We start from the raw sequence: 25,698 nt of genomic DNA, 5'->3' as shown, positions 1-25,698 counted from the left end.
ATTAGAAAAGGCCCATAAGAAAATGGTGAGAACCCTTCCTCAAAAAAGACTGGTAAAACCTCCAACACCGAAAACGCAATAGAAAAAGCATGTGAACTCCGTTTTTGATGAACTCGAGCTTGTCAAGAAGATGACCATAAGCTCCAAATCTCACAAGGAGAAAACCAAACAAGAACCAAGAAAGATGATGCAAGCATGCAATGGTTTGAGCTCTCTACGAACGATACAATCAAGCTACTCACTTGAGAGCCCCCCTTGATAGTACGACAAACGATCCTATAACCCGGTCTCCAAACTACCACCATGAGACCGGTAAAATAGAGAACCTACCAACGCCAAACCTTTGCCTTCCACAAAGTCCACTTGAGCTAGATGTAGACGATCTTGACTTCCTCAAGTAGGACCACCTTTCTTGATTGCGTTGGCTCGGTGAAGACTAGTAGATTGCTCCCCCATACTCCATTATGGGTGAGCCACTTCTAGGCACATCTTCACAAGTCCATTGTCACCAGAATGGACGGCAATATTCAAGCACTTGATCTCTTTGTGATGCATCACTGGAATGTGCACACCGCAACCTAACCCCACAAAGAACTCTCACGAAGACTATGGGTTAGTACACAAAACGTAATGGTCAATGCTTACGATACCATGGGATCACTTGATCCCTCTTGGTACATCTTCTACGCTTTGTGATTTGATCAACTTGATTCACTCTTGACTTAGTCTTGATCAACGTTGAACCTTTCCAACTCTCTTCATTTGGATGATGCCTTGAAGGTAAGCATGAATGATCACAAAATCTTCTTCTTCAAGACATGCTTGCAATAAGATCAACTCTCACATGACCAATGTTTGTATAATTTCTTAATAGCACCTTGGTCAACACATAAACTCCTTGAAACCAGCACATGGACTTCAAGAAGTTCCTATGGACAAATCCTTCAAATATAACTCAATGCAACCATTAGTCCATAGAGAATGTCATCAATTATGAAAACCACACATGGGGCCACCGCATGTCCTTTCAATCTCCCCCATTTTGGTAATTGATGAAAATCACTTTCAAGAGAGTTTATATAAGGAATTATGCATCACCATGCAATGCAACAACCAATGATGCATGAATATGAGATGCAGATGCTTAGGAACAAAACCAAAGCAATGCAAAACTCTGAAAACTTCTCCACAAAACTCTCTGAAACTTCTCCCCCATTGGCATCGATTGCCAAAATGGGAGAAAAGCTTAGAAGGCCAATAAATTGTGTTCCTCCATAAATTGTGTATTTCTCAACAAGAGAGTGGAATGCAATACACATATACAACGATAAATACTTGGAGGAAGACAAACTGTATTGAGGCCCAAAGATTGCAAAAGAATGATATACCACAAAGACATAACAAAGACAGAAATAAGCAATCAGGCAATCAAAAGATACCAATTGAAGCAAGCTATCAAAAGATACCAATTGAACCAACTAGACCAAAGATCCTACAAGGCACATGAATAAAGGATATTATGATATGAGCAAAGGAGTGTTCTAGATAAACTAGAGAAGCTCCCCATGATTTGTGCATAATTTAGTTTTGTAATTGGATACAATGAGCACAAAATAGGATCGTCACTCCCCAAAGATCAATAGAACCTCACGACAAGTGCAAGAGAGCAACGAAGTGTTCTAAGGACACTAGTGAAGCTCCTCATGATTTGTGCACTCCTTACAATATTTGCACTAGGATACCAAGTGCACAAAATAGGATCATCACTCCCCAAAAATCAACAGAAACTCACAACAAGTGCAAGTGAGCATGTAGGACGCCTAGCACTTGCAACAAACAATTGGTTGAGCAACATATAAAAGAGGCAACTTAAGAGTAGGCTCAACCAAAATGATGTGTGTGAGTCATGGCAAAGCACTTGAGACGACTAATGTAAGGGTGAGCATTAAGCAACAACATAGCCTTGAATAGTGGAGATACAAGGTGCATGAAATGTCCTTCCCACACATACCAAGCAAACGGGTTCACAAGCTCACTAATAAGAATATAAAGAACCTATGCTTGTGACAACCCATGGTGAATAAAGAAAATGATAGCTTTGTCAAGAGAAGGGATACCAATCGAAATGGCAAAAGCCTCATCAAGACAAGCAAGAGAAAAAAATATCTTCACCACAACAGAGTGCATCAAGATGCAACGATATAGGATCCACACTCAAGATAAATCCTTGCACATAACCACCAAGGAAAGGTGGACGTGAAAGAATAAGGATATCAACTACATATGTAACTTCTCTCAAGTGTATAAGAGTCTAGGTAGATGAAAATCATGATGATATCAATCCACAAAGAAGGGTATACACACGAAATAGTTACAAAAAGGAAAGAACAAGATATCCACAAGGAAGTCATAAATATACGAGTAAGAAATTTGCTTGACAGCATAGCACATGGATATATATGGTCTTATTGTATATAAATTAATTCCAACCACACGAACATCAAAGACATCACAACTAGCAACAAGAGATCATTCTTGGGATGCTTTGAGAAAGGAAACAAGTATCACAAGAAAGAATGAATAACATGCCATGATAAAACCTACACAAGGTTGATGCAAGTAATGTGTGCATGAAGTATATGAAGATACTTGTTATCGAGTTAACATTGGAAGGATGTAGTAGATACCAATTGAAGGTAGATAGTAGTTCATTGATCATCCTAGCTTGACTCCAATAAGCACATGGTGACAACACCTTCCTTGTGAGTGAGCCGAGCATCCAATGCATCTCCAATTGTTCCTAGAACAACAACACAAACAAAATGGTACCCAAACTCATTGGGACCAAAGAGTCAGAAACACCAATACATAGGACAAACTCCACAAAATATGTGCACATAGATATGAAAATAAATATCATGCACTTCTCATACAATTTGAGACTTGGTGGAGTTTCCCCTATATATTGGGTCAAAGAACGAAAGCATGCCAAATAAAATGCATGAAGTAAATATGCATGCTCGAAACTTTCAAGGACCGAAACCAAATGAAAAAGAAATATCAAGTGAAAATAGGATACCAAATGGAGAAATCATCACTTGGTAGATATAAAAGATACATCAAGGAATGAGATATCCATTGATACACACAAAAAGAAAGATATCAAACTCCCAAAAGAGAGAATGGTTCCAAACAAACCAAGCCCTCTACAAAGTTTCATGATGGCACAAAGTACCAAAAAGAAACGGCTTGCCGTCCACCAACACACACTTAATATGGATCACAACATGAGTGTTTTATAGAAAATAGGATAGCTCCCCCACAAGTTGTGCATTATAGAGAATTTGCATTTGAATACAAAATGCACAAGGTAAGATCACCACTTTCACTATATCAACAAAACACTAGACAAGATCAAGAAAACAGCAAAATCCTCAAGTGGCACGGAAGGCAATGAGAGTTGACACAAACTTGGCAAGAGATAAGGTGAATAAAAAGCAAACGCAAACGTGGAGATGATCAATAATTTCTACCACACATAAGTGAGTACCAATTGTCAAAAGACAAGAAGTATTTGGAAATAATTCCCGGTGGTAGATAGCAAGGATATCCGACATCATCCTCACACCAAACACAAGCAAATTGCAACTTGTAGAGCTAACATGCCACCTCGGAACATGCTAATTTACAATATCAATTCTAGATGACAAATATCTCAAATGTACACATTTTCTAGGCTTGTAATATGCACATAGCATATTACTCCCCCATAATGTGATACCAATAAAGACTTAACAAGAGGCAATAAGAGGATCCAACAAGAGATAATTAATGGACTATTTAGAATTTGAATTTCTCATGAGAAGACATACCACATAGCGACTAGATAATCTTGTAATATCAATACTAGATGATATTCCTCATGTACACACATTTATAGGATTGTGGGGTGCACAAGGCACATCACTCCCCCACAATGGGATATTACATTAATCTCTCACAAGAGCCAATTAAGATACAAACAAGATGCAAAAGGCTCAAAACACAACTGACACATACATGAAGTGCAAACAAACATACACATACTTGATTACTCAAGATAAGCAAATTGGAAGTACACATATACAAACACATGCAAGGAACAAAGCCAAAACAGGCAAAGGTGCAAGTAACTTTCAATGTAAACAATTTAAGTACAAGTTACCGGAAGGAGGCACATTGGATATAGTATAGAAACTTGATAACCCAATTGACTTGGCTTGAGAAAATAAGAATGATAAATTCCCCTTAATTCTTCATAATGTAGCCAAGTCTCCAATGCCCTTCAAAGACACCTATTGATCAAGTTTGAGCTTGTTGGTCCCCAACCAAGTTGGGTCCTAAGAGGTTAGTCACGATAGACTTGGCTACCCAAATGTTTCTTTTCTTTACACCACTTTGAGTACCAAAAAATTTGGCAAACACATTGCTAACCTTATCCTTCTCGAGAGAATAGATACAATCAATTATAATAGGGTTCGATAGGGTACCATTCGTGCATGAAGAAGCAACGTCACCTTTTTGACGAGTCTGCTCTTCACTTTCTTCTCACTTGATTTCTCAACTTGAGAAGCATTAGCTTGAGTTTTCTTGGGAAGAGGTCTTGCTTCAACTTGAGGTTGAGCATGAGAATGAACTTGTTGCCGCTTCCTTATTGCTTGTCACTGATGGCCTTCTTCTTCAAAGGGAAAGATCTAACATGATGCCCTTCAATTTTCACTTGAAGCAAACGATCTTGGCCGAATTCTTGACTTGTTTTTGGCCCTTCTTCTTGTTGCTCTTGGACTTCTTATTCTTATTGGAGTTGAATCCAAGTCCACCTTTTTCATTTGGGGATTTTTGCACATTCAAGATATTGTTGAATGTGGCCTTCCCTTCATGACACTTTTCCAAGTCTTTCTTCAAAGAAGTGACTTGGGCCTTGAACTCTTTGATTTCCTCTACATGGTTAGTCTCAACACAAGCACTAGAGGAAGTATAAGCTTCATCGTTAGAGCAACAAGGCAAGGAAAGAAATTCATCACAAGATGTACCAATGTTATGCATGGATGAATAACGGGGACTAGCACAAGGCAATATAGCATTTTGACTCAAAATAGTGCTAGTATCCACATGAGGCTCACTAGATGTTATCTTAGCAATCATGGCCTCATGAGCTATATTTACCACATTATGGGATACTAGAATATTATCATGAGAGCTTGAGAACTTTTCATGGCTTTCTTCCAATTTCCCATAATTGCTAGATAGCAACTCAAGTTGAGCCTGAAGCTCAACATTCTCCTTCAAAATGGATGCTTCACAAGTAATAGAGTTAGTAGCACGTGACGCCCCCGATTCAATCGTACACTAATCATACACGCAAACATGTACGATCAAGATCAGGGACTCACGGGAAGATATCACAACACAACTCTACAAATAAAATAAGTCATACAAGCATCATATTACAAGCCAGGGGCCTCGAGGGCTCGAATACAAGAGCTCGATCATAGACGAGTCAGCGGAAGCAACAATATCTGAGTACAGACATAAGTTAAACAAGTTTGCCTTAAGAAGGCTAGCACAAACTGGGATACAGATGGGAAGAGGCGCAGGCCTCCTGCCTGGGATCCTCCTAAACTACTCCTGGTCGCCGTCAGCGGGCTACACGTAGTAGTAGGCACCTCCCGAGTAGTAGTAGTAGTCATCGTCGACGCTGGCGTCTGGCTCCTGGGCTCCAACGTCTGGTCGCAGCAATCGGGTATAGGAAAGGGGGAAATGGGGAGAAAAGCAACCGTGAGTACTCATCCAAAGTACTCGCAAGCAAGGAGCCACACTACATATGTATGCCTTGGTATCAAATGGAATAAAGGTATCATATGAGGACTGAACTGTAGAATGCCAGAATAAGAGGGGGATAGCTAGTCCTGTCGAAGACTACGCTTCTGGCGGCCTCCGTCTTGCAGCATGTAGAAGAGAGTAGACTGAAGTCCTCCAAGTAGCATCGCATAGCATAATCCTACCCGGCGATCCTCTCCTCGTCGCCCTGTTAGAGAGCGATCACCGGTTGTATCTGGCACTTGGAAGGGTGTGTTTTATTAAGTATCCGGTTCTAGTTGTCATAAGGTCAAGGTACAACTCCAAGTCGTCCTGTTACCGAAGATCATGGCTATTCGAATAGATTAACTTCCCTGCAGGGGTGCACCACATAACCCAACACGCTCGATCACATTTGGCCGGACACACTTTCTTGGGTCATGCCCGGCCTCGAAAGATCAAAATGTCGCAGCCCTACCTAGGCACAACAGAGAGGTCAGCACGCTGGTCTAAATCCTATGGCGCAGGGGTCTGGGCCCATCGCCCATTGCACACCTGCACGTTGCGTACGCGGCCGGTGAGCAGACCTAGCCTCCCTTATACAAGAGCAGGCGTTCCAGTCCAACCCGGCGCGCGCCGCTCAATCGCTGACGTCACGAAGGCTTCGGCTGATACCACGACGTCGAGTGCCCATAACTATCCCCGCGTAGATGGTTAGTGCGTATAGGCCAATAGCCAGACTCAGATCAAATACCAAGATCTCGTTAAACGTGTTATTTTGAAATAACCGCGAACGCCGACCAGGGCCAGGCCCACCTCTCTCCTAGGTGGTCTTAACCTGCCATGTCGCATCGCCACAACGATCCACTCAGAGGGCCGTCGGGACAAACGTCCTTTCGGACCCAATCCGTGAATCACTCGCGGGTACTCCTATGAGCCGACCCGTCTTTGGTCACCACATGTATCATGTATAAAGTATATGGTATATACCCATGATCACCTCCAGAGTGATCACGGCCCGATAGTATAGCATGGCAGACGGACAAGAATGTAGATCCACAGATGATAAACTAGCATCCTATACTAAGCAATAGGATTGCAGGTAAGGTATCAACAGTAGTAGCAAGGACAGGCTATGCATCAGGATAGGATTAACGGAAAGTAGTAACATGTTACACTACTCTAATGCAAGCAGTATAGAGAGTAGAGTAGGCGATATCTGGTGATCAAGGGGGGGCTTGCCTGGTTGCTCTGGCAAGAGAGAGGGGTCGTCAACACCGTAGTCGTACTGGGTAGCAGCGGCGTCGGTCTCGGTGTCTAGCGAGAGACGAGGGGGAAGAAACAATAAATATAATGCAAACAAATACATGGCGATGCATGACATGGCAAGTAGCGGTGCTAGGGGTGCCCTAACGCGGTATGAGGTGATACCGGTGAAGGGGGGAAACATCCGGGAAAATATCCCCAGTGTTTCGCGTTTTCGGACCGGTGAACCGGAGGAGGAAAGTTGCGTGTTTGCTATGCTAGGGATGCGTGGCGGACGAACGGGTTGCGTATCCGGGTTCGTCTCGTCGTTCTAAGCAACTTCCATGTTGAAAATATTTTAATCCGAGTTACGGATTAAAAGATATGATTTTCTAAAGATTTTATTAATTTTATGGAATTTAATTAATTATTTTATTTAATTCAAAATTGAATTTATGACATCAGCATGATGTCATGCTGACCTCAGCAGTCAACAGGGGTTGACTGGTCAACCTGACAGATGGGCCCTTGACTGGGTCAACAGCACAGTCAGCAGGTCCAGTCAGCAGTCAACGGTCCTGTTGACTAGTCAAACTTACGCGTGGGTCCCACTTGTCATAGTCATAGTTTAACTAAACATAATTAATTAGTTAATTAATTATTAGGTTACCTAATCAGAGTTAATCAGGTTAATTTAACAGATCTAGTTAAGTTAATTAATTATTAAATTAATTAATTATTAATTGTTTTTAGTTATTTTGATATTCTTTTTTTTGTTCTAACAGGGGCGGCCCCACTAGTCATACCCACAGGGGGGTTAGCCCTTAAACTAATCTGGGGGGTTATCCCCACTAATCCAATAGGGATCGGCTGGCTCGCTCAACAGAACCCATGGCGGGGTGTGCCGCCGGCGATGGCGCGCGGGCAGGCGCCGCGACGGCAAGCAGTGGGCGTCGTCGGCAGAGGACGGCGCCGGCGAAGGGCGGGGCGCGCGTGGCAGGCGGGTTTACGGGCGCGGGTGCGGGGTCAAGGCCGTAGCCCAAGCGGCGGCCAGCGCGCGAGGGCCGCGGTCGCGGAAACGCGCGACGAGCGTGGATGGTGGGGCGCGCGGCCCAGGCGCGGCGCGGGGAAGGAGGCCGCGGCCCCGGGGTGGCAGCGGGGCGCTGGGCGCGCGAGCGCGCGCGCATCGACGGGGCCGACGCGGCCAGGAGCTGGGGCGCGGCCCGCGGGTGCCGGGTGCGTGCACGGGATGAGGGAGCCGCGGGGGGGGGGCGGCCACGGCGGTGACCGTACGAGGAGAGGGGGAGCTCACAGGGGAGCTGCAGGGAAAAGGCAGTGCGCTCGGGGAGGTGGCGGCAGTGTCGCCGGTGATGGGGTAGCGGAGGGCGGCGCCGTTCGGGGAAGCTGCCGGCATCGGGGTCGAGCGGCTCCGTGCTCGGGGTGATCCAGCTGGGAGGAGGACGAGCAGGCGACGACGAGGAAGGGGTGCCGGCGAGGTAGAAGCGGGGCGACGGTGACCGACGGGGTCGTGCGGCCCCGATCCAGATCGGGGGGCGAGCGAGAGAGGGCAATCGGGGGGAGTGGGGGATCGTGGGGGGGAGTGGGGTTCGGTTGGGCTAGGGTTTGGTCACCCCAGGGGTGTTGTAGGAGCCGGCTGGGCCGGCCTAATTGGCCCCGAGGCCATCTGGGCCGTGGCCCAGCGCGGGGGTGGGGGGCTTCTCTTTTATCTTTTTTTTGTATTTTGTTTTTCTTTTCTTTTATTTGCCTTTCTGTTTTATTTCATTTCCTTAATTGTTTTAGTTTTGTAAAACATATAGTTAGCACCTAAATTATTAATAGTAATTATATCACCGCCACAATTATTCTTGTAGTTATAAAAAGTAGTTTTTAATAATTTAATTATTTAAGAGACGTTTAAATAATTATTTCAGCAACGGTTCCTATTATCTAGTGCATTTAATCATTGTATGTTAATCTGGATCCACCACCATAATCATATATGATTTATTTGCTACACTTTGAACATTTTAGATTTGACTTTTGAAAACTTTAATTGTTTGACATTAATTTAATTTTGAATATAAATCAGTTTTGATCTAACTCGAGACTAACTACAGCGACAGAGGTGACGTGGCATCATTAACAGGGATTTACTATAGCTTAATTATCCGGGCATCACAATTCTCCTCCACTACAAGAAATCTCGTCCCGAGATTTAAGAGGGGAAGTGAGGGGAATTTTGTTACGAAATTCTAACGGACCTTCTCGGTCTTGGTTGCTTTTCTCGAAGTGGTCGATCCATTATGTTGATGTCTTCATTTCTCTCCTTCAGGTCATCATGATGTAGTACGCATCCTTTCTTCTGGAACTCTGTCGTGCTTACGACTAGGACAGGGGCTGCTCGACAACGATGGAAGGCTATAAGGGGTAATCACTGGGGGTTATCCCATGAATGATTACATGAGTATCTCTCGAGTTGGTAAAATGAAACACATCGAGAGCCAAGCAAGAAGGTACAGTAAGAAGTTTCAAGTGGTTTAGACAATCGTTCGTTGTCTGGAACGGGGCACGAAAAGGGTTCGGAGCAGCGGGAATAGGTATTATTTCTGATACCAAAGTAGATCATCTCTAGGAAGGTGACCTGTGAACTACATATGAAGTCAAGCGCGAGGAATAACTTCGGAGATAGAGGTGTACAAGAGAGTCAGGTTTCGATCCTGGGAACTGTGGGTTATGGGCCCACCATGTGAGTTAACGGTAGGAAGGGCGGTGACGTCTTGCATGACCATGTAGGCAAGACATGTCAGCGGATAGCATGTCAGTTATGTTGGCAACAACATCGGTACCAAGGGCGAGGGACGAAGAGAACCATTTTCCTGCTCGTTGAACAAGGCGTACCAATAGGCAAAGTTCTCGTCCATCGGGGGTTACCAGGATGTCAACAACAATAGTAACAAGGTCTTACTGACAGAGTTGTACACTGAGGTGCTTATAAAAGCAGTGACGTATTACTGCTTAGATCATATAAACCTCAAGAAGGTTAAACAGAACAATGGAAAGGAAAATATGATTATCAGATTAAACAGAACAATGGAAAGGAAAAATGTGTTTAAACACATATTTCAAGGGTATATCCTTCCCAAGGACAAGCAGAGCATGATTTCCTTGACATGATATAATGTAGAAAACCCTTTAGGTAAGGGGGGGGGATTTCATGACATTACCCATACACTGGTGTTTGGGTAATTGAGCAGGAAACATTTAGCATTGGGCTTCAAATGTTCTCTTTGAAAATCGGAGTACCACAGACATGCTTCGAGATAGCATTGACATGGTCTTTAATCAAAGGTCAGACTCTGGATACACGAAGGGATTCATCATTAAGCCAAGGAGAGGATGAGGAGGTGGCTGATGGACTCGGCAATAATTCAATTAGGTGTCCAAAAAGATGGATTTCCGTAGTTATGTGAACAAGGAGATAACATTTGTCGGATCAAATGATAAAATGATGTATGCTCAAGGAAACACATACACAATTAAACATTAATTGAAAAGTGTGCCCAAAGTATGGCCTTAGGTAGCATGATCAAATGTTAGAATGGTGATTCCGTGATCAATAGTCTAAGAATGAACGTTCGACCATTAACTTCAAAGCAATAGGGTTGCTAGAAGGGCAGAATCCAAACATCACCGTTCACCTGTTGGTATCCCGGTTAGAACCAACACGGGGACCAAGAAAGAAAGGTGATGGTGAGAAGTATTACCTGTATCAAGAATCCTTAAGAGGTGGTGAAATTCTCACGACTTTCTTGACATTAAAGATGGTAATACTCCAAGGTAAATAAGAACAAATGCTGGATAGCAAGGAACTCAAGGTATAACACAAAACACGACAAGTTTGTGTTGGAGGGAAGTCAATAAAGTGGTCGATGATAATACAGATCATCGAGGGCAAGGATGGTATTTCTCATCATGAACTCAATTGACATCCTGGAAGAGCTCAGAATGCCGATGATGATCACGATACAATTGTTGAGAGATTTCATGAAGATGTAATCGGTCGGCGATGACATCAAGCCAAAGGAATGATGAAGCGAAAGGTTACTGAAACCAAGGGTATGACACAAACTCGAAACAAGCTCGTAGTTCAAGGCGAAGTGTTATGACGAGGAAGATCGACGTAAGCTTAGCTCATCATCAAAAATTTTGCTCCGGGAAGAAGGACCAGGTAGCACAGTTAAATTTTTGCATGATAATGATATGGCCAATCAGGCTAGGAATGACTTGAAGGGTTATTAAACTCGTAAGCAATGAAAACTACTTAGGAGTTATTGAATCGGAGTACAGACTCGATTCACTAGTCGGTGTTCTCAGTTGATGACAACCCAGAACCCAAGAAAAATTGGATTCGGGGAGAAATAACATTTGATGAAGAACCCATAAGAAGTTATGTAGTACCATGACATTATCAAGATATCATAGTGTAATACTTGACAGTAGATCAAAGTAAAGGTTGGACAAGTGCAATGATCTGCACAAGACAAGTACTTCAACTTGTCCGAGAAATGGTATTAAGGAGAAAATATGGTCGGAACCATGATTGTAAAGGACCAAACATAGATACAGGACGAACTTATAACAAGGGGATTATTATCATTTACAAGAAGCTTCAAAGAAAAGTTCCACATTGGGTCCATGGGCATGAACGCAAGGGCTCAAGGTCGACTCCCACTTCTTCAATGCATAACCTTTCATTTTAATTCTCACTTTTGATGAGGCTGTAGTGTAGAAATTTTATCTGGTGGAGCAACAGAAGAGTATGACTCGCGAAAACTTTTGGGTTCATACCGTTTGGGGAAGGCATAGGTTCAACCCATCAGGGCATCTTAGGAGTATATACCACAAATTTCAAGAATAAATAACACAAGCTCGATAGTAGAGCATGCTTGAGAAGCAGAGGATACAATTTACCAAAGGCATTATGTATCCGAGGAAAGGCTCACAGACTTATTGAATATGAAGGACGCTGTCGGATAAAATCCAACAAAGGATCTGGTGGTCCTCAAGGGATCTGGTGTGAGCATCGGTACTCAACCAGAGGGAGAAACAATGCAAGGAGATCAGACTTTAGAAACAACTGACTAATTCAAGGCTCAAATGCAAAGGAATTATCAATTCCAAGACAAGGGATCAGAAGCAATGCTCTGATCAGGGATGGATAAGTTGAATAGCCTTAGGGGTACGATCGATGGTCAATTGATTGGTCGAGATCCAGCTCATGTTTAAACTGGCGTCTGAGCCAGAAGGATGAATCTAGGATCTGACTGATGATTGCGTGCATTCGCACTCATGTTGAATCAATAGGATCAAAATGACGGTGGCAAAGAATGCCAATAAGATTACTATACTTATGGGATTAACCATAACGCAAGCAAGCAAAGAATTTCAAGAGCAATAAGCTGCTGAGGAGTTTCGGAAGATCGAATAGTATTTCGAAGACCATTGTGAAACACATGAACAACTGGGGGTGAGCGGATACTCTATAAGTGCGAGAATTATCCATAGGGGTATTCAGGTGACAAGGAACAGCAAGGCAGTAAGCCCAAAGGATTATCGAAACAACGACGAGTATTTCAGGGTATCTTGTAATAACAAGACCAACTGGGAATAAAAGTAAGAACGACAGGTGTAAGTATTTATCCATAGGGATTTTTCGGTGGTAGGGAATTGCAAAAGCAACAGGCACAAGGTCTCTAGAAAATATCAGAGAGTATTGTCAGAATCTTCTGTTGAAGCAGTCGATCATCCATAATGAAAGGGTTCTCCGGCAGGAAGTGGTAACGAGAACCTAGAGTTAGATTTTTTGCAAAATCATTTAACCCGAATAGAAGAGAGATCAGAGTCCCAGAGTATAGACAAGGAATAAAAGATCCTAATACCACCCAATGGCGACGTGGGCCCATAAGCCACACAGCCATGTTAGTAAAAGTTTTTCAATGACTAGACTCCATTTCGGCCAAGGAGTTTGGAAGGGGGATTCCTACAGGCAGTCGGCTCTGATACCAACTTGTGACGTCTCCGATTCAATCGTACACTAATCATACACGCAAATGTGTACGATCAAGATCAGGGACTCACGGGAAGATATCACAACACAACTCTACAAATAAAATAAGTCATACAAGCATCATATTACAAGCCAGGGGCCTCGAGGGCTCGAATACAAGAGCTCGATCATAGACGAGTCAGCGGAAACAACAATATCTGAGTACAGACATAAGTTAAACAAGTTTGCCTTAAGAAGGCTAGCACAAACTGGGATACAGATCGAAAGAGGCGCAGGCCTCCTGCCTGGGATCCTCCTAAACTACTCCTGGTCGCCGTCAGCGGGCTGCACGTAGTAGTAGGCACCTCCCGAGTAGTAGTAGTCGTCGTCGACGGTGGCGTCTGGCTCCTGGGCTCCAACGTCTGGTCGCAGCGATCAGGTATAGGAAAGGGGGAAATGGGGAGAAAAGCAACCGTGAGTACTCATCCAAAGTACTCGCAAGCAAGGAGCCACACTACATATGTATGCCTTGGTATCAAATGGAATAAGGGTATCATATGAGGACTGAACTGCATAATGCCAGAATAAGAGGGGGATAGCTAGTCCTGTCGAAGACTACGCTTCTGGCAGCCTCCGTCTTGCAGCATGTAGAAGAGAGTAGACTGAAGTCCTCCAAGTAGCATCGCATAGCATAATCCTACCCGGCGATCCTCTCCTCGTCGCCCTGTTAGAGAGCGATCACCGGTTGTATCTGGCACTTGGAAGGGTGTGTTTTATTAAGTATCCGATTCTAGTTGTCATAAGGTCAAGGTACAACTCCAAGTCGTCCTGTTACCGAAGATCACGGCTATTCGAATAGATTAACTTCCCTGCAGGGGTGCACCACATAACCCAACACGCTCGATCCCATTTGGCTGGACACACTTTCCTGGGTCATGCCCGGCCTCAGAAGATCAACACGTCGCAGCCCTACCTAGGCACAACAGAGAGGTCAGCACGCTGGTCTAAATCCTATGGCGCAAGGGTCTGGGCCCATCGCCCATTGCACACCTGCACGTTGCGTACGCGGCCGGTGAGCAGACCTAGCCTCCCTTATACAAGAGCAGGCGTTCCAATCCAACCCGGCGCGCGCCGCTCAGTCGTTGACGTCACGAAGGCTTCGGCTGATACCACGACGTCGAGTGCCCATAACTGTCCCCGCGTAGATGGTTAGTGCGTATAGCCCAGTAGCCAGACTCAGATCAAATACCAAGATCTCGTTAAACGTGTTATTTTGAAATAACCGCGAACGCCGACCAGGGCCAGGCCCACCTCTCTCCTAGGTGGTCTCAACCTGCCCTGTCGCTTCGTCACAACGATCCACTCAGAGGGCCGTCGGGACAAACGTCCTTTCGGACCCAATCCATGAATCACTCGCGGGTACTCCTACGAGCCGACCCGTCTTTGGTCACCACATGTATCATGTATAAAGTATATAGTATATAGTATATACCCGTGATCACCTCCCGAGTGATCACGGCTTGATAGTATAGCATGGCAGACGGACAAGAATGTAGATCCACAGATGATAAACTAGCATCCTATACTAAGCATTAGGATTGCAGGTAAGGTATCAACAGTAGTTGCAAGGACAGGCTATGCATCAGGATAGGATTAGCGGAAAGTAGTAACATGCTACACTACTCTAATGCAAGCAGTATAGAGAGTGGAGTAGGCGATATCTGGTGATCAAGGGGGGGCTTGCCTGGTTGCTCTGGCAAGAGAGAGGGGTCGTCAACACCGTAGTCGTACTGGGTAGCAGCGGCGTCGGTCTCGGTGTCTAGCGAGAGACGAGGGGGAAGAAACAATAAATATAATGCAAACAAATACATGGCGATGCATGACATGGCAAGTAGCGGTGCTAGGGGTGCCCTAACGCGGTATAAGGTGATACCGGTGAAGGGGGGAAACATCCGGGAAAATATCCCCAGTGTTTCGCGTTTTCGGACCGGTGAACCGGAGGAGGAAAGTTGCGTGTTTGCTATGCTAGGGATGCGTGGCGGACGAACGGGTTGCGTATCCGGGTTCGTCTCGTCGTTCTAAGCAACTTTCATGTTGAAAATATTTTAATCCGAGTTACGGATTAAAAGATATGATTTTCTAAAGATTTTATTAATTTTATGGAATTTAATTAATTATTTTATTTAATTCAAAATTGAATTTATGACATCAGCATGATGTCATGCTGACCTCAGCAGTCAACAGGGGTTGACTGGTCAACCTGACAGATGGGCCCTTGACTGGGTCAACAGCACAGTCAGCAGGTCCAGTCAGCAGTCAACGGTCCTGTTGACTAGTCAAACTTACGCGTGGGTCCCACTTGTCATAGTCATAGTTTAACTAAACATAATTAATTAATTAATTAATTATTAGGTTACCTAATCAGAGTTCATCAGGTTAATTTAACAGATCTACTTAAGTTAATTAATTATTAAATTAATTAATTATTAATTGTTTTAGTTATTTTGATATTCTTTTTTTTGTTCTAACAGGGGCAGCCCCACTAGTCATACCCACAGGGGGGTTAGCCCTTAAACTAATCTGGGGGGTTATCCCCACTAATCCAATAGGGACCGGCTGGCTCGCTCAACAGAACCCATGGCGGGGTGTGCCGCCGGCGATGGCGTGCGGGCAGGCGCCGCGACGGCAAGCAATGGGCGTCGTCGGCAGAGGGCGGCGCCGGCGAAGGGCGGGGCGCGCGTGGCAGGCGGGTTTACGGGCGCGGGTGCGGGGTCAAGGCCGTAGCCCAAGCGGCGGCCAGCGCGCGAGGGCCGCGGTCGCGGAAACGCGTGACGAGCGTGGATGGTGGGGCGCGCGGCCCAGGCGCGGCGCGGGAAAGGAGGCCGCGGCCCCGGGGTGGCAGCGGGGCGCCGGGCGCGCGAGCGCGCGCGCATCGACGGGGCCGGCGCGGCCAGGAGCTGGGGTGCGGCGCGTGGGTGCCGGGTGCGTGCACAGGACGAGGGAGCCACGGGGGGAGGGGCGCGGCCACGACGGTGACCGGACGAGGAGAGGGGGAGCTCACAGGGGAGCTGCAGGGAAAAGGCAGTGCGCTCGGGGAGGTGGCGGCAGTGTCGCCGGCGATGGGGGTAGCGGAGGGCGGCGCCGTTCGGGGAAGCTGCCGGTGTCGGGGTCGAGCGGCTTCGTGCTCGGGACGATCCAGCTGGGAGGAGGACGAGCAGGCGACGACGAGGAAGGGGTGTCGGCGAGGTAGAAGCGGGGCGACGGTGACCGACGGGGTCGTGCGGCCCCGATCCAGATCGGGGGGGGCGAGCGAGAGAGGGCAATCGAGGGGAGTGGGGGATCGTGGGGGGAAGTGGGGTTCGGTTGGGCTAGGGTTTGATCACCCCAGGGGTGTTGTAGGAGCCGGCTGGGCCGGCCTAATTGGCCCCGAGGCCATCTGGGCCATGGCCCAGCGCGGGGGTGGGGGGCTTCTCTTTTATCTTTTTTTTGTATTTTATTTTTCTTTTATTTTATTTCCCTTTCTGTTTTATTTCATTTTCTTAATTGTTTTAGTTTTGTAAAACATATAGTTAGCACCTAAATTACTAATAGTAATTATATACCGCCACAATTATTCTTGTAGTTATAAAAAGTAGTTTTTAATAATTTAATTATTTAAGAGATGTTTAAATAATTGTTTCAGCGACGGTTCCTATTATCTAGTGCATTTAATCATTGGATGTTAATTTGGATCCACCACCATAATCATCTATGATTTATTTGCTACACTTTAAACATTTTAGATTTGACTTTTGAAAACTTTAATTGTTTGACATTAATTTAATTTTGAATATGAATCAGTTTTGATCTAACTCAAGACTAACTACAGTGACAGAGGTGACGTGACATCATTAACAGGGATTTACTGTAGCTTAATTATCCGGGCGTCACATAGCACAAGCATCATCAATAATAGCAAGAGGAGAAGGAAACTTGGCAAGCTCTTTAGAATATGAAGCTTTAAGTTGAGCATGAGACTCGGTGAGTTTGATGAGCTCACTCTTAATGACCCTTGAGCCATTTTCGAGGTGCCTAAAGTCCTCAAGGAGTTTAGCATGCGCAACTTCAAGCTTCTCATTTTTAGTTTCAAAAACATTGGCCACCTCAAGAGCTCTATCATGAGATTCCTTCACTCTAGATAATTCTAGAGCAAAAGTCTCCTCAAGAGATTCCTTGGCGGTTTGTTTAAGTTCGAGAGCTTGGGAGAGGTCCGTAATCTCATTAGCGTAATCAAGCTCATGACCTTCTATTTTATCAATGATGACCTCATGCTCCTCAAGGCGAGATTCCAACTCATCAATATATTTCTTGCCCTCAATAGCAATAGACATGATTTCCATGAAGTTGGAACGAGCAATTTTATTCTTAAGAAGAGCTTTAAAAATCATTTCCCCCTTAATTTTTAAGGAGGCAACATTATCATTCTCTTCATCATAATCAACATCATCATCATTCTTGCCATCATCAATATCATCACAAGATATATTGGTATTCAAAGTGGGAGGTGCCTTTGAAGCCCTAGCCATAAGGCAAACTGCAATAGATGATGATGTAGGATCCCTTGAAGCACCATTCAAGACCACATCTTGTTCCATGGGGTGTTGGGTTTCCTCTACATTGTTAGCACAACAATTCTAGGAAATAGATGCATTTTTATCATGGCAACAAGACATAGTAAGCATATCATCATGAGATTTAGTCAAGCAATTTCTACAAGATATGCAAGGACTATCAACACAAGCATGTGAAACATTTGGAGTGCTCGAAGTGTTAAAGTCCAAAGATGAAGCATTGCAATAAGAAAGTGATGAAGGATTATCAACACTAAGCCCACTATCATCATGCAATGAATACCACTACTCACCACGTCATTACCTTGTGGCAAACCACATGTAGGTGAAGTAGAAGAAGTTGAGAACACAACACGGCCGGAGGTGGAGGGAGAACAATCATCCCCACAAAACTTGGACACGCCATATGTATCTTGAAGCTTTGTCCACAACTCATGAGCATCCCGGAACGGCATGAGTTGAAATATAACTACATTGCTCAAAGCATCAAAAAGCACATTAGAAGCTTGAGCCTTGAGATAATATTTTTCTCATCCTCTAAAGATAATCTTTGGGGGTCCTTTGGAGGAGAAAAAACCCATATCTACAATTCTCTCTAAATTTGGGTCCATGACCCTAAAGAGATTAAGCATGTGAATTACCCAAACATCAAAATTTGTGCCATCGAAACTAAGAGAGTTAGAGAATCCTAATCCCCTAGTCGACATCTTTACTCTCTAGGCGGTTAAGCCTAAACACGAGAGACAAGGCTTTGATACCAATTGAAAGAACGAGGATGTCGCCTAGAGGGGGGTGAATAGGCGCTTTAAAATAATTACGGTTTAGGCTTGAACAAATGCAGAATAAACCTAGCGATTAATTTGTCAAGTACAAAACCTACAACAACTAGGCTCACCTATGTGCACCAACAACTTATGCTAAGCAAGATAAACAACAAAGTGATAGCAAGATATATGACAAGAAACAATATGGCCATCACAAATTAAAGTGCATAAGTAAAGGGCTCGGGTAAGAGATAACCGAGGCACGCGGAGACGACGATGTATCCCGAAGTTCACACCCTTGCGGATACTAATCTCCGTTTGGAGCAGTGTGGAGGCACAATGCTCCCCAAAAAGCCACTAGGGCCACCGTAATCTCCTCACGCCCTCGCACAATGCAAGATGTCGTGATTCCACTAAGGAACCCTTGAGGGCGGTCACCGAACCCGTACAAATGGCAACCCTTGGGGGCGGTCACCGAACCCGTACACTTTGGCAACCCTTGGGGGCGGTCACCAGTACTCGTCAAATTGCTCGGGGCGATCTCCACAACCTAATTGGAGACCCCGACGCTTTTCCGGAGCTTTACACCACAATGATTGAGCTCCGAACACCCCCCCTCTAGGCGACATCCTCGTTCTTTCAATTGGGTAGCGGTACTACCGCTAAGGGTAGCAGTACTATTGCTTACGATCGGTACTAAAAAATTACATCCGTGCCTACCACCGTTGGACTTATGACGATTTTTTGGTCCGGAGCGGAAGTAGCCACGGAAGTAGCCGCGGTAGTACCGCTCCCATGGGCGGTAGTACCGCTACAGCCTTCTTAAGGACACCAAAACTGACACAACTTATGCAAACGGACTCCGAATTCAACGAAACCAAGTTTGTTGGAAAGCTAGCGACAAGGCTAACACAAACTTGATAGAAATAAAAAAACAAATTAGAAAAGGCCCATAAGAAAATGGTGAGAACCCTTCCTCGAAAAAGACTGGTAAAACCTCCAACACCAAAAATGCAATAGAAAAAGCATGTGAACTCCGTTTTCGATGAACTCGAGCTTGTCAAGAAGATAACCATAAGCTTCAAATCTCACAAGGAGAAAACTAAACAAGAACCAAGAAAGATGATGCAAGCATGCAATGGTTTGAGCTCTCTACGAACGATACGATCAAGCTACTCACTTGAGAGCCCCCCTTGATAGTACGACAAACGATCCTATAACCCGGTCTCCAAACTACCACCATGAGACCGGTAAAATAGAAAGCCTATCAAGGCCAAACCTTTGCCTCGCACAAAGTCCACTTGAGCTAGATGTAGACGATCTTGACTTCCTCAAGTAGGACCACCTTTCTTGATTGCGTTGGCGACGACGGCTCCGGACACAGGACGGCGGCGGCGACGACAACGACGACGACGGCGGCGGCGACTACACCCAGTTCTACAGGCTCCTCGGCATGTAGAAGGCGGGCGGCAGCAGCGGCGTAGTAGGTGTAGTTTGTTCTCTATTTTTTTGTACAATTTTGAATGAAATCGTCGAGTTGTGCCGTGTTTGTACAAATTTGAATCAAATCGCCGAGTTTGCGCCGATTTGGGGGAGACCTGGGGACGGTGACTGGAAACGCAATCGCTCCCACGCTGAAAGTAAACGCCGATTCGGCCCTAGAGGGCGCTTTTTCAGCATCCCGGAGCCGAACGGGTGGAGATGCTCTTAGCTCGTCAGCCCATCCGATCGTCCTTGATGTGTCCATTAGGGATGCAAATTTGAATATTTAGATACCCTCCGATCCTATTTAGTTCAACCAGCTGAACAAATTTTGCATAATTCAAACTTTAAAGAGTTATTGAGTCCATTTGGTTGAACTAAGTAGGTTTACCTAAAATTTCAAATTTGCATCCCTAGTGTCCATCCTGCGCTGATGCGTGCGTTTCCCCTTCTTTTTCATCTGAGTTTTGTTAGTGTTTTCCCGGGGGAAAAAAGAGTTTTGTTAGTGTCTTCGTCCTGCTTCGTCACGAGTTGCCTACCAGAGAGCCAGGTGTAGGTCCTGCTCCGTCGTGAGTTGCCTACCAGAGAGCTAGGTGCGTTTCTCTGAATGCCGCGAGGTGTTCACTGAAACCCTATATGTGTCGTTAAGTTCAGTTATCCGGGTCTCCAACAATAAGCATCGACGGCTGGGATGTCTCCGGTTGCTTGCTTCTACCCGCGTCTTACAATTTCAGTTAGTCAGACATTCTCAAGGGTTTCTTTTTTTTCGATAAAAAACATTCTCAAGTTTGTCCATTATATTTAAAAAAACAAGATCGATCAGATGCAATTGAAATTACTAGATATATTAAATTATACTCGGTTTTGAGATACGATTATTTTGTAATCCAACGTGAAGATACAGACACACGAACATAGGCGAACTACGACAAAATCTGAGCAAATCCACCAAAAGACAGATCCGCCGGAAGCACACCTCCACACGTCCACCGACAATACTAGACGCACCACCGAAACGGGGACTAGATGGGGAGAACCTTACTCCATCTTTAGGGAGCCGCCGCCGTCTCGTCTTCCTAAGCGGGACACAACCCTAACAAAACTCGAAGGAACATCTAAAGACGGAGCCTAGCCCTCCCGTCGGCAAGGACCGGGGTCCACCGCGCCGCCATGGCCCTAAGGCCACCGGAGACGAGACGGACCGGCGACGGCAGTGGCGGGAGACAGAGAAAACCTAGCCTTTTCTTGGGTATTGTATATATTATTTGATAGTACTAAATCTTCTTATGAGTGATGTAAGCCCTAGGCTAGATGGATATCGACGACCATATACACAATTTTCACGTACGATATTTCCCCCTTTTTTGTAATTTTCACATGTACACAACTGCACAATTATATATAATGTGTGTGAACAGCAATGCAAAGGATATTGTGACCGGATGAGCCATTGACGTAGGTGGTAAGATTGGATAAGGGAGGCAGAGATAGTGGGTAATAGGTATATGTGATACACAACTGACGCGAACAACTAAAATGTGTGTGCCCCCGTTCCAACGCACAGGCTAGCTAGTACTAGTAGGAAATAAAAGTTGAGTGGTCGGTCAACTAACTCACTTTATATAGAAATGCTACAAATAGAAATATACAATGATGGCAGATGCCCTTTATTAGCTGATAATGCGCTCGACAGCGCATCTTAGATGTTTGATTACAAAAGTAACATGATAAGATATACATAAGAGGCCATCAGGGTGAGATGCAACTAGTTTCTGTGTGTACTTCTGACGTCTTCCCAGGAAGACCTCCATGAAAATACCGTGGTCCCAAATATATTTGCACAATCTGGTCTCTAAACATGACCACGCCAAGTCCTGCAAACTGCGATATAAAGATCCTGTTAATTAATGACAGATTTGAGGCACAGACACATAGTTGTAACAACCATGTAAAGTAATTTCACCAAAATTACAGTTTTCGTGCTTTGCGCTCCTTGAGAGTGGTTTAATTTGCATGTTTGCTGTATGAGACAAAACAACAGTTTGACCCTGATTCAAAGAATAAAAGATGGGCAAGTACCTAATTACATAGCCATCTCAGCTTGTAAAGCTGCCAGCTCATCGTCTTCAGTTTTACTGCTCTGCGCAGTGGGCCGACTCGACTGCTGAGGTACACGCGCTGGAGCAGTCATAGGAGCACTTGTGGTAGGTGCTAGTAGCTGTGCCTCCAACTCCTCGCCCTCCAAATCCGCAAGTTCAGCTTCCAGCTCATCCTATCCAATGCAGTAAGAGGTTAGATTTATTTGGTTTGGTGAATGCATGCACATCTGAGAGATAGAGACAGAGAGACATACTTCATCGAAATCACTTGCTGCTCCCATAGGCGCAGATAGTAGATCCTGGATCTGCCGCATGTTCTCCATGTTGTCATTAATTTCGTCCATGGTTTTGTCAACATCATCAATATTTCTGGAAAAGAAACACACGTATATGATGAGACTCAAGAAACAAATAAAATTATACGCCGTATCTGCGGACCGAGAAGCAATCGCTAAAATAAAAGAAGCAAAAGAGAGGTGTAAAAGCATTCCATCCCTATTGCTCAATGACAACAATTGTAATACTTGAAACTTTATTTAAACTGACCAGCTTTTAGGCACTCCTATTACAACGAAAAGCATTAGCAATCTGACATGTATGCTGTGTTCTTCTACTAAAAGCCTTGCAGAATCTTACTACTGCACATAATATTTATTTGCTATTGATGCAAAAACTTGGGAGCATATGAAGCTGCATGTATTCTATGGTGCTCTGTATAAATTTTAATCTATGAAACAACAAATTGTCAGCGTTTAAGTGGACATAAACTCTTAACTTCTACCATGCAAGCTCTTTAAAGACTCGTTTGCACTAAACATTTATTATTGTACCACCTATATTAAAAAAAATCATCTGTTAAGTCACTAGACCTGCATTGTTGTACTCCACCATTTAAGCCAATAAGCAAGAAATTAGATGAAATTCACTGGAAGTACAAAAAAAGATGATCTAAAGTCCAATCTAACAGAATGTGCTACCTAAGCTACCAGCAAATGTTACCTGTTAGCAAAGTACTAATAAAAAACAGTTGATTTAGAAACAAAAGATAATTAAATAACTCAGATGCAAGATATTTGACTTCATGAGAAGTAATACTTATTGTTACATACGTTGATTTGTGCATAGCTTTCATTGCTGATGCTCCGGTTCTCAATGCATCCACAGTCTCTGTTGTAGCTTTTGCACCTTCCAGCATTATCATCTGCAATAAGAAAAGCCATAGAAAGTAATATGGTGAATATTAAATCAGACTATCTGACTAATAAGACCTAGAACTCTAGAAGGAAAATCAAACTACATTGTCCTTTGAGACTTCACCTGATCATGAATCCTCAATTGGAAATTCCCAAGCTGCTCCACCTGTTGCTCATATAATCTCTTCCTCTTCAGACATTGTATTGCAGCTGACAAAGAAAAGAAAAATCATAGCTATTAGTTAATCCATTCTCTGTACCAGAATTCATTAGCTTTGGAAGAAAGAAAAATCGTGCCATGCGGCAACACTACACAGTATGCAGCAGATATCATAAATGGCTGAATGAAAAAGGAAAGACAAATATGTGTTTTCGACAATATCCAGAGCATACATGGAATTGTAGGAAGGAATAATATTTTCTAGGTAGGTCACTAGCAGCACAACAGTCAACAGGCATAGGTGGTGCATTTTTGCACCAACATTGAAAAGGTAGTAGAAAAAAAACTGAAAAGCACAGAAACATTATTTAGAAGTACTGTAGTAGCTAACTCGTCAAAAATAGTCTAGAAAAATAATTATAGGTGTGTTTTCATCTTCAAAGAAAAATGTAAGTCTATACTACCTCAGATGCATAATAAGTGACGCAGTTTTGAACTAACCCCAGTTCAAAACTGCAGCAATTATTTTGGATCGGAGGGAGTAATAAATAATTGAAGGAATTAATCAAATGGTAGTAACTGGTAAGGAGTGAGGTAACTAAGTATGAAGACTAGCATCATGACTGACCAGACAATCTAATAGTAGGAAACTGGGAAAATAAAAGGCAAAATAGCAGGATAGCAGCAGAAGGGGGCAAATTAAATGTACATGCTTATGAAGATACGATCATTCCAATTAAATGAATAGAACATCACAGCAATAGTCCAAAAAGAATGAAAAAACAGAGAGTTTTGAGGAAGTTGTCCTGGAAGATCAATATATTTCTTGAAGCTGATATAGGATACCTTTTTTGTTCTTGGCTTTGGTGAACGCCTTTGCCTTCTCAACTTCAAGATTCGCCTTCTTCATTAGTAAATTTTCCTTCTTTTCTAACATTTCAAGAGTCTGAAGCATATTAAGAAAGTTAGTTTGCAGATACAAACTGTATCAAAATGAGAGCATTATAACCACTATTACATGTCATGGAAAAAACTTATTCCTGAAAGAATGCAAGTTACATTAAAACTTATCCAAGCAATATTGAGTACCTAAGCTATCCAATTATGAGTTATACAGAGTTAAATTTCACTTGCCAGATTATCCGACATTTGAATTTAATCCTTCTATGCACTGAATGATTAAGAGGGAATTCAGAATCCAGAGGACTAAGAAGACAGCAGTTATGCACATAGAACCCCCTTGGTCTTATTGTCTACTTTTCTTGTTTTGGAAGTGGGTACTTGCAGCACTGAAAAGGATGCAGTGAAACAACAAGCATGTCAAAAATCTATGTTTCAATCTCCCATTCCTTTGAACCAACGAACTGAAACTTTTTGTAACTCTAACTAGTTTATAGCGTAATCAACCTCCCATGGTATTTCATTGATTAAAACCATCCGTCCTGACAAGTGCTTAACTGCTCATTGAATCAGAATCTCTTTACACCGCTCACTCTTGCATCATGCGACGGCATATTTTCCTTTCTTCGTATCGCCACCAACCACATGACTATATATCCCCCTTCACTCCTAATTATCACAAAGTTAAGGTGTAGCTAACTTCGGTATCTTAGTATAAAAACTCTCTAATCCGTCTGCCCACCGATTACCAGTACGACAGCATCCCAGATAGGTGACACACATCATGAAGCTCCCATGCAGTAATGAGAAGTCACAACATTCATGTATGCACAGAGCCTACACTAAATCACCAGACGATAAACTTCTACACTGAACTACCATACTACGGTGGAAAATGGCAACCCCTCAAGAGTACAGTACTATGTAATCAGGGCGAGGGGGGGTCAATCGGTTATCGATCCATTCACCTCGCTGAGCTTGTCGATGGAGGCCAGCGCGGACGCCTGGCTCTGCTCCTTGGACTTCCCGAACACCCTGCCGAAAACCCCCGACATGGCTGGGCTCCGACCCGCCGGATCGCGCTCCGATCGGCTTGAATCTGCGAGGGGGGACAAAAAAACAGCAGCCGGGTCAAAATCGAGCGGCGGAATCGATCGGGCGAGTCGAGTGGGTGGAGGGGCAGGTACGTCGGAAGTGGGGCGCTCCCCTCTTGCACGCGAGTGGGGGCTGGCGACGGCGGCTTCGTCGGCGGGGCTCGTGGTCTGGAGTCGCTCGGGTGGTGGAGCGGACGGGGGAGAAGAAGGGGTAAAGCGGGACGCGGAGTTGTCGTTACCGGCCACGGAAGCAAGGAAGGTGGTATT

The 25,698-nt window shown here is 44.3% G+C and overlaps 1 protein-coding gene across 1 annotated transcript; it reads right to left on the bottom strand.

Annotated features, from left to right (window-relative positions):
- Nucleotides 1-21,629: 21,629 nt before the first annotated feature.
- Nucleotides 21,630-25,698, bottom strand: LOC125520361 (vacuolar protein sorting-associated protein 32 homolog 2-like). Its single transcript, XM_048685260.1, has 8 exons — nt 25,525-25,698; nt 25,306-25,436; nt 24,284-24,383; nt 23,402-23,487; nt 23,194-23,285; nt 22,339-22,453; nt 22,065-22,257; nt 21,630-21,866 (listed from the first exon to the last, which is right to left on the bottom strand). The coding sequence occupies exons 2-7, from the start codon at nt 25,390-25,392 to the stop codon at nt 22,069-22,071; spliced, it is 669 nt and encodes a 222-aa protein (XP_048541217.1). The 5' UTR covers nt 25,393-25,436; nt 25,525-25,698; the 3' UTR covers nt 21,630-21,866; nt 22,065-22,068.

The sequence above is a fragment of the Triticum urartu genome, chromosome 7, assembly GCF_003073215.2.
Source record: "Triticum urartu cultivar G1812 chromosome 7, Tu2.1, whole genome shotgun sequence".
NCBI lineage: Eukaryota > Viridiplantae > Streptophyta > Magnoliopsida > Poales > Poaceae > Triticum > Triticum urartu.
This window is presented reverse-complemented; position numbering and strand designations above follow the sequence as displayed.

Coding starts and splice junctions, on each gene's coding strand:
- LOC125520361 (XM_048685260.1), bottom strand. CDS start 25,392: ATGTCGGGGGTTTTCGGCAGGGTGTTCGGGAAGTCCAAGGAGCAGAGC. Junction 23,488..24,283: donor CAAAGCCAAGAACAAAAAAG/GTATCCTATATC, acceptor TTTCTTTGTCAG/CTGCAATACAATGTCTGAAG. Junction 22,454..23,193: donor AAAGCTATGCACAAATCAAC/GTATGTAACAAT, acceptor TTTCTTTTCCAG/AAATATTGATGATGTTGACA.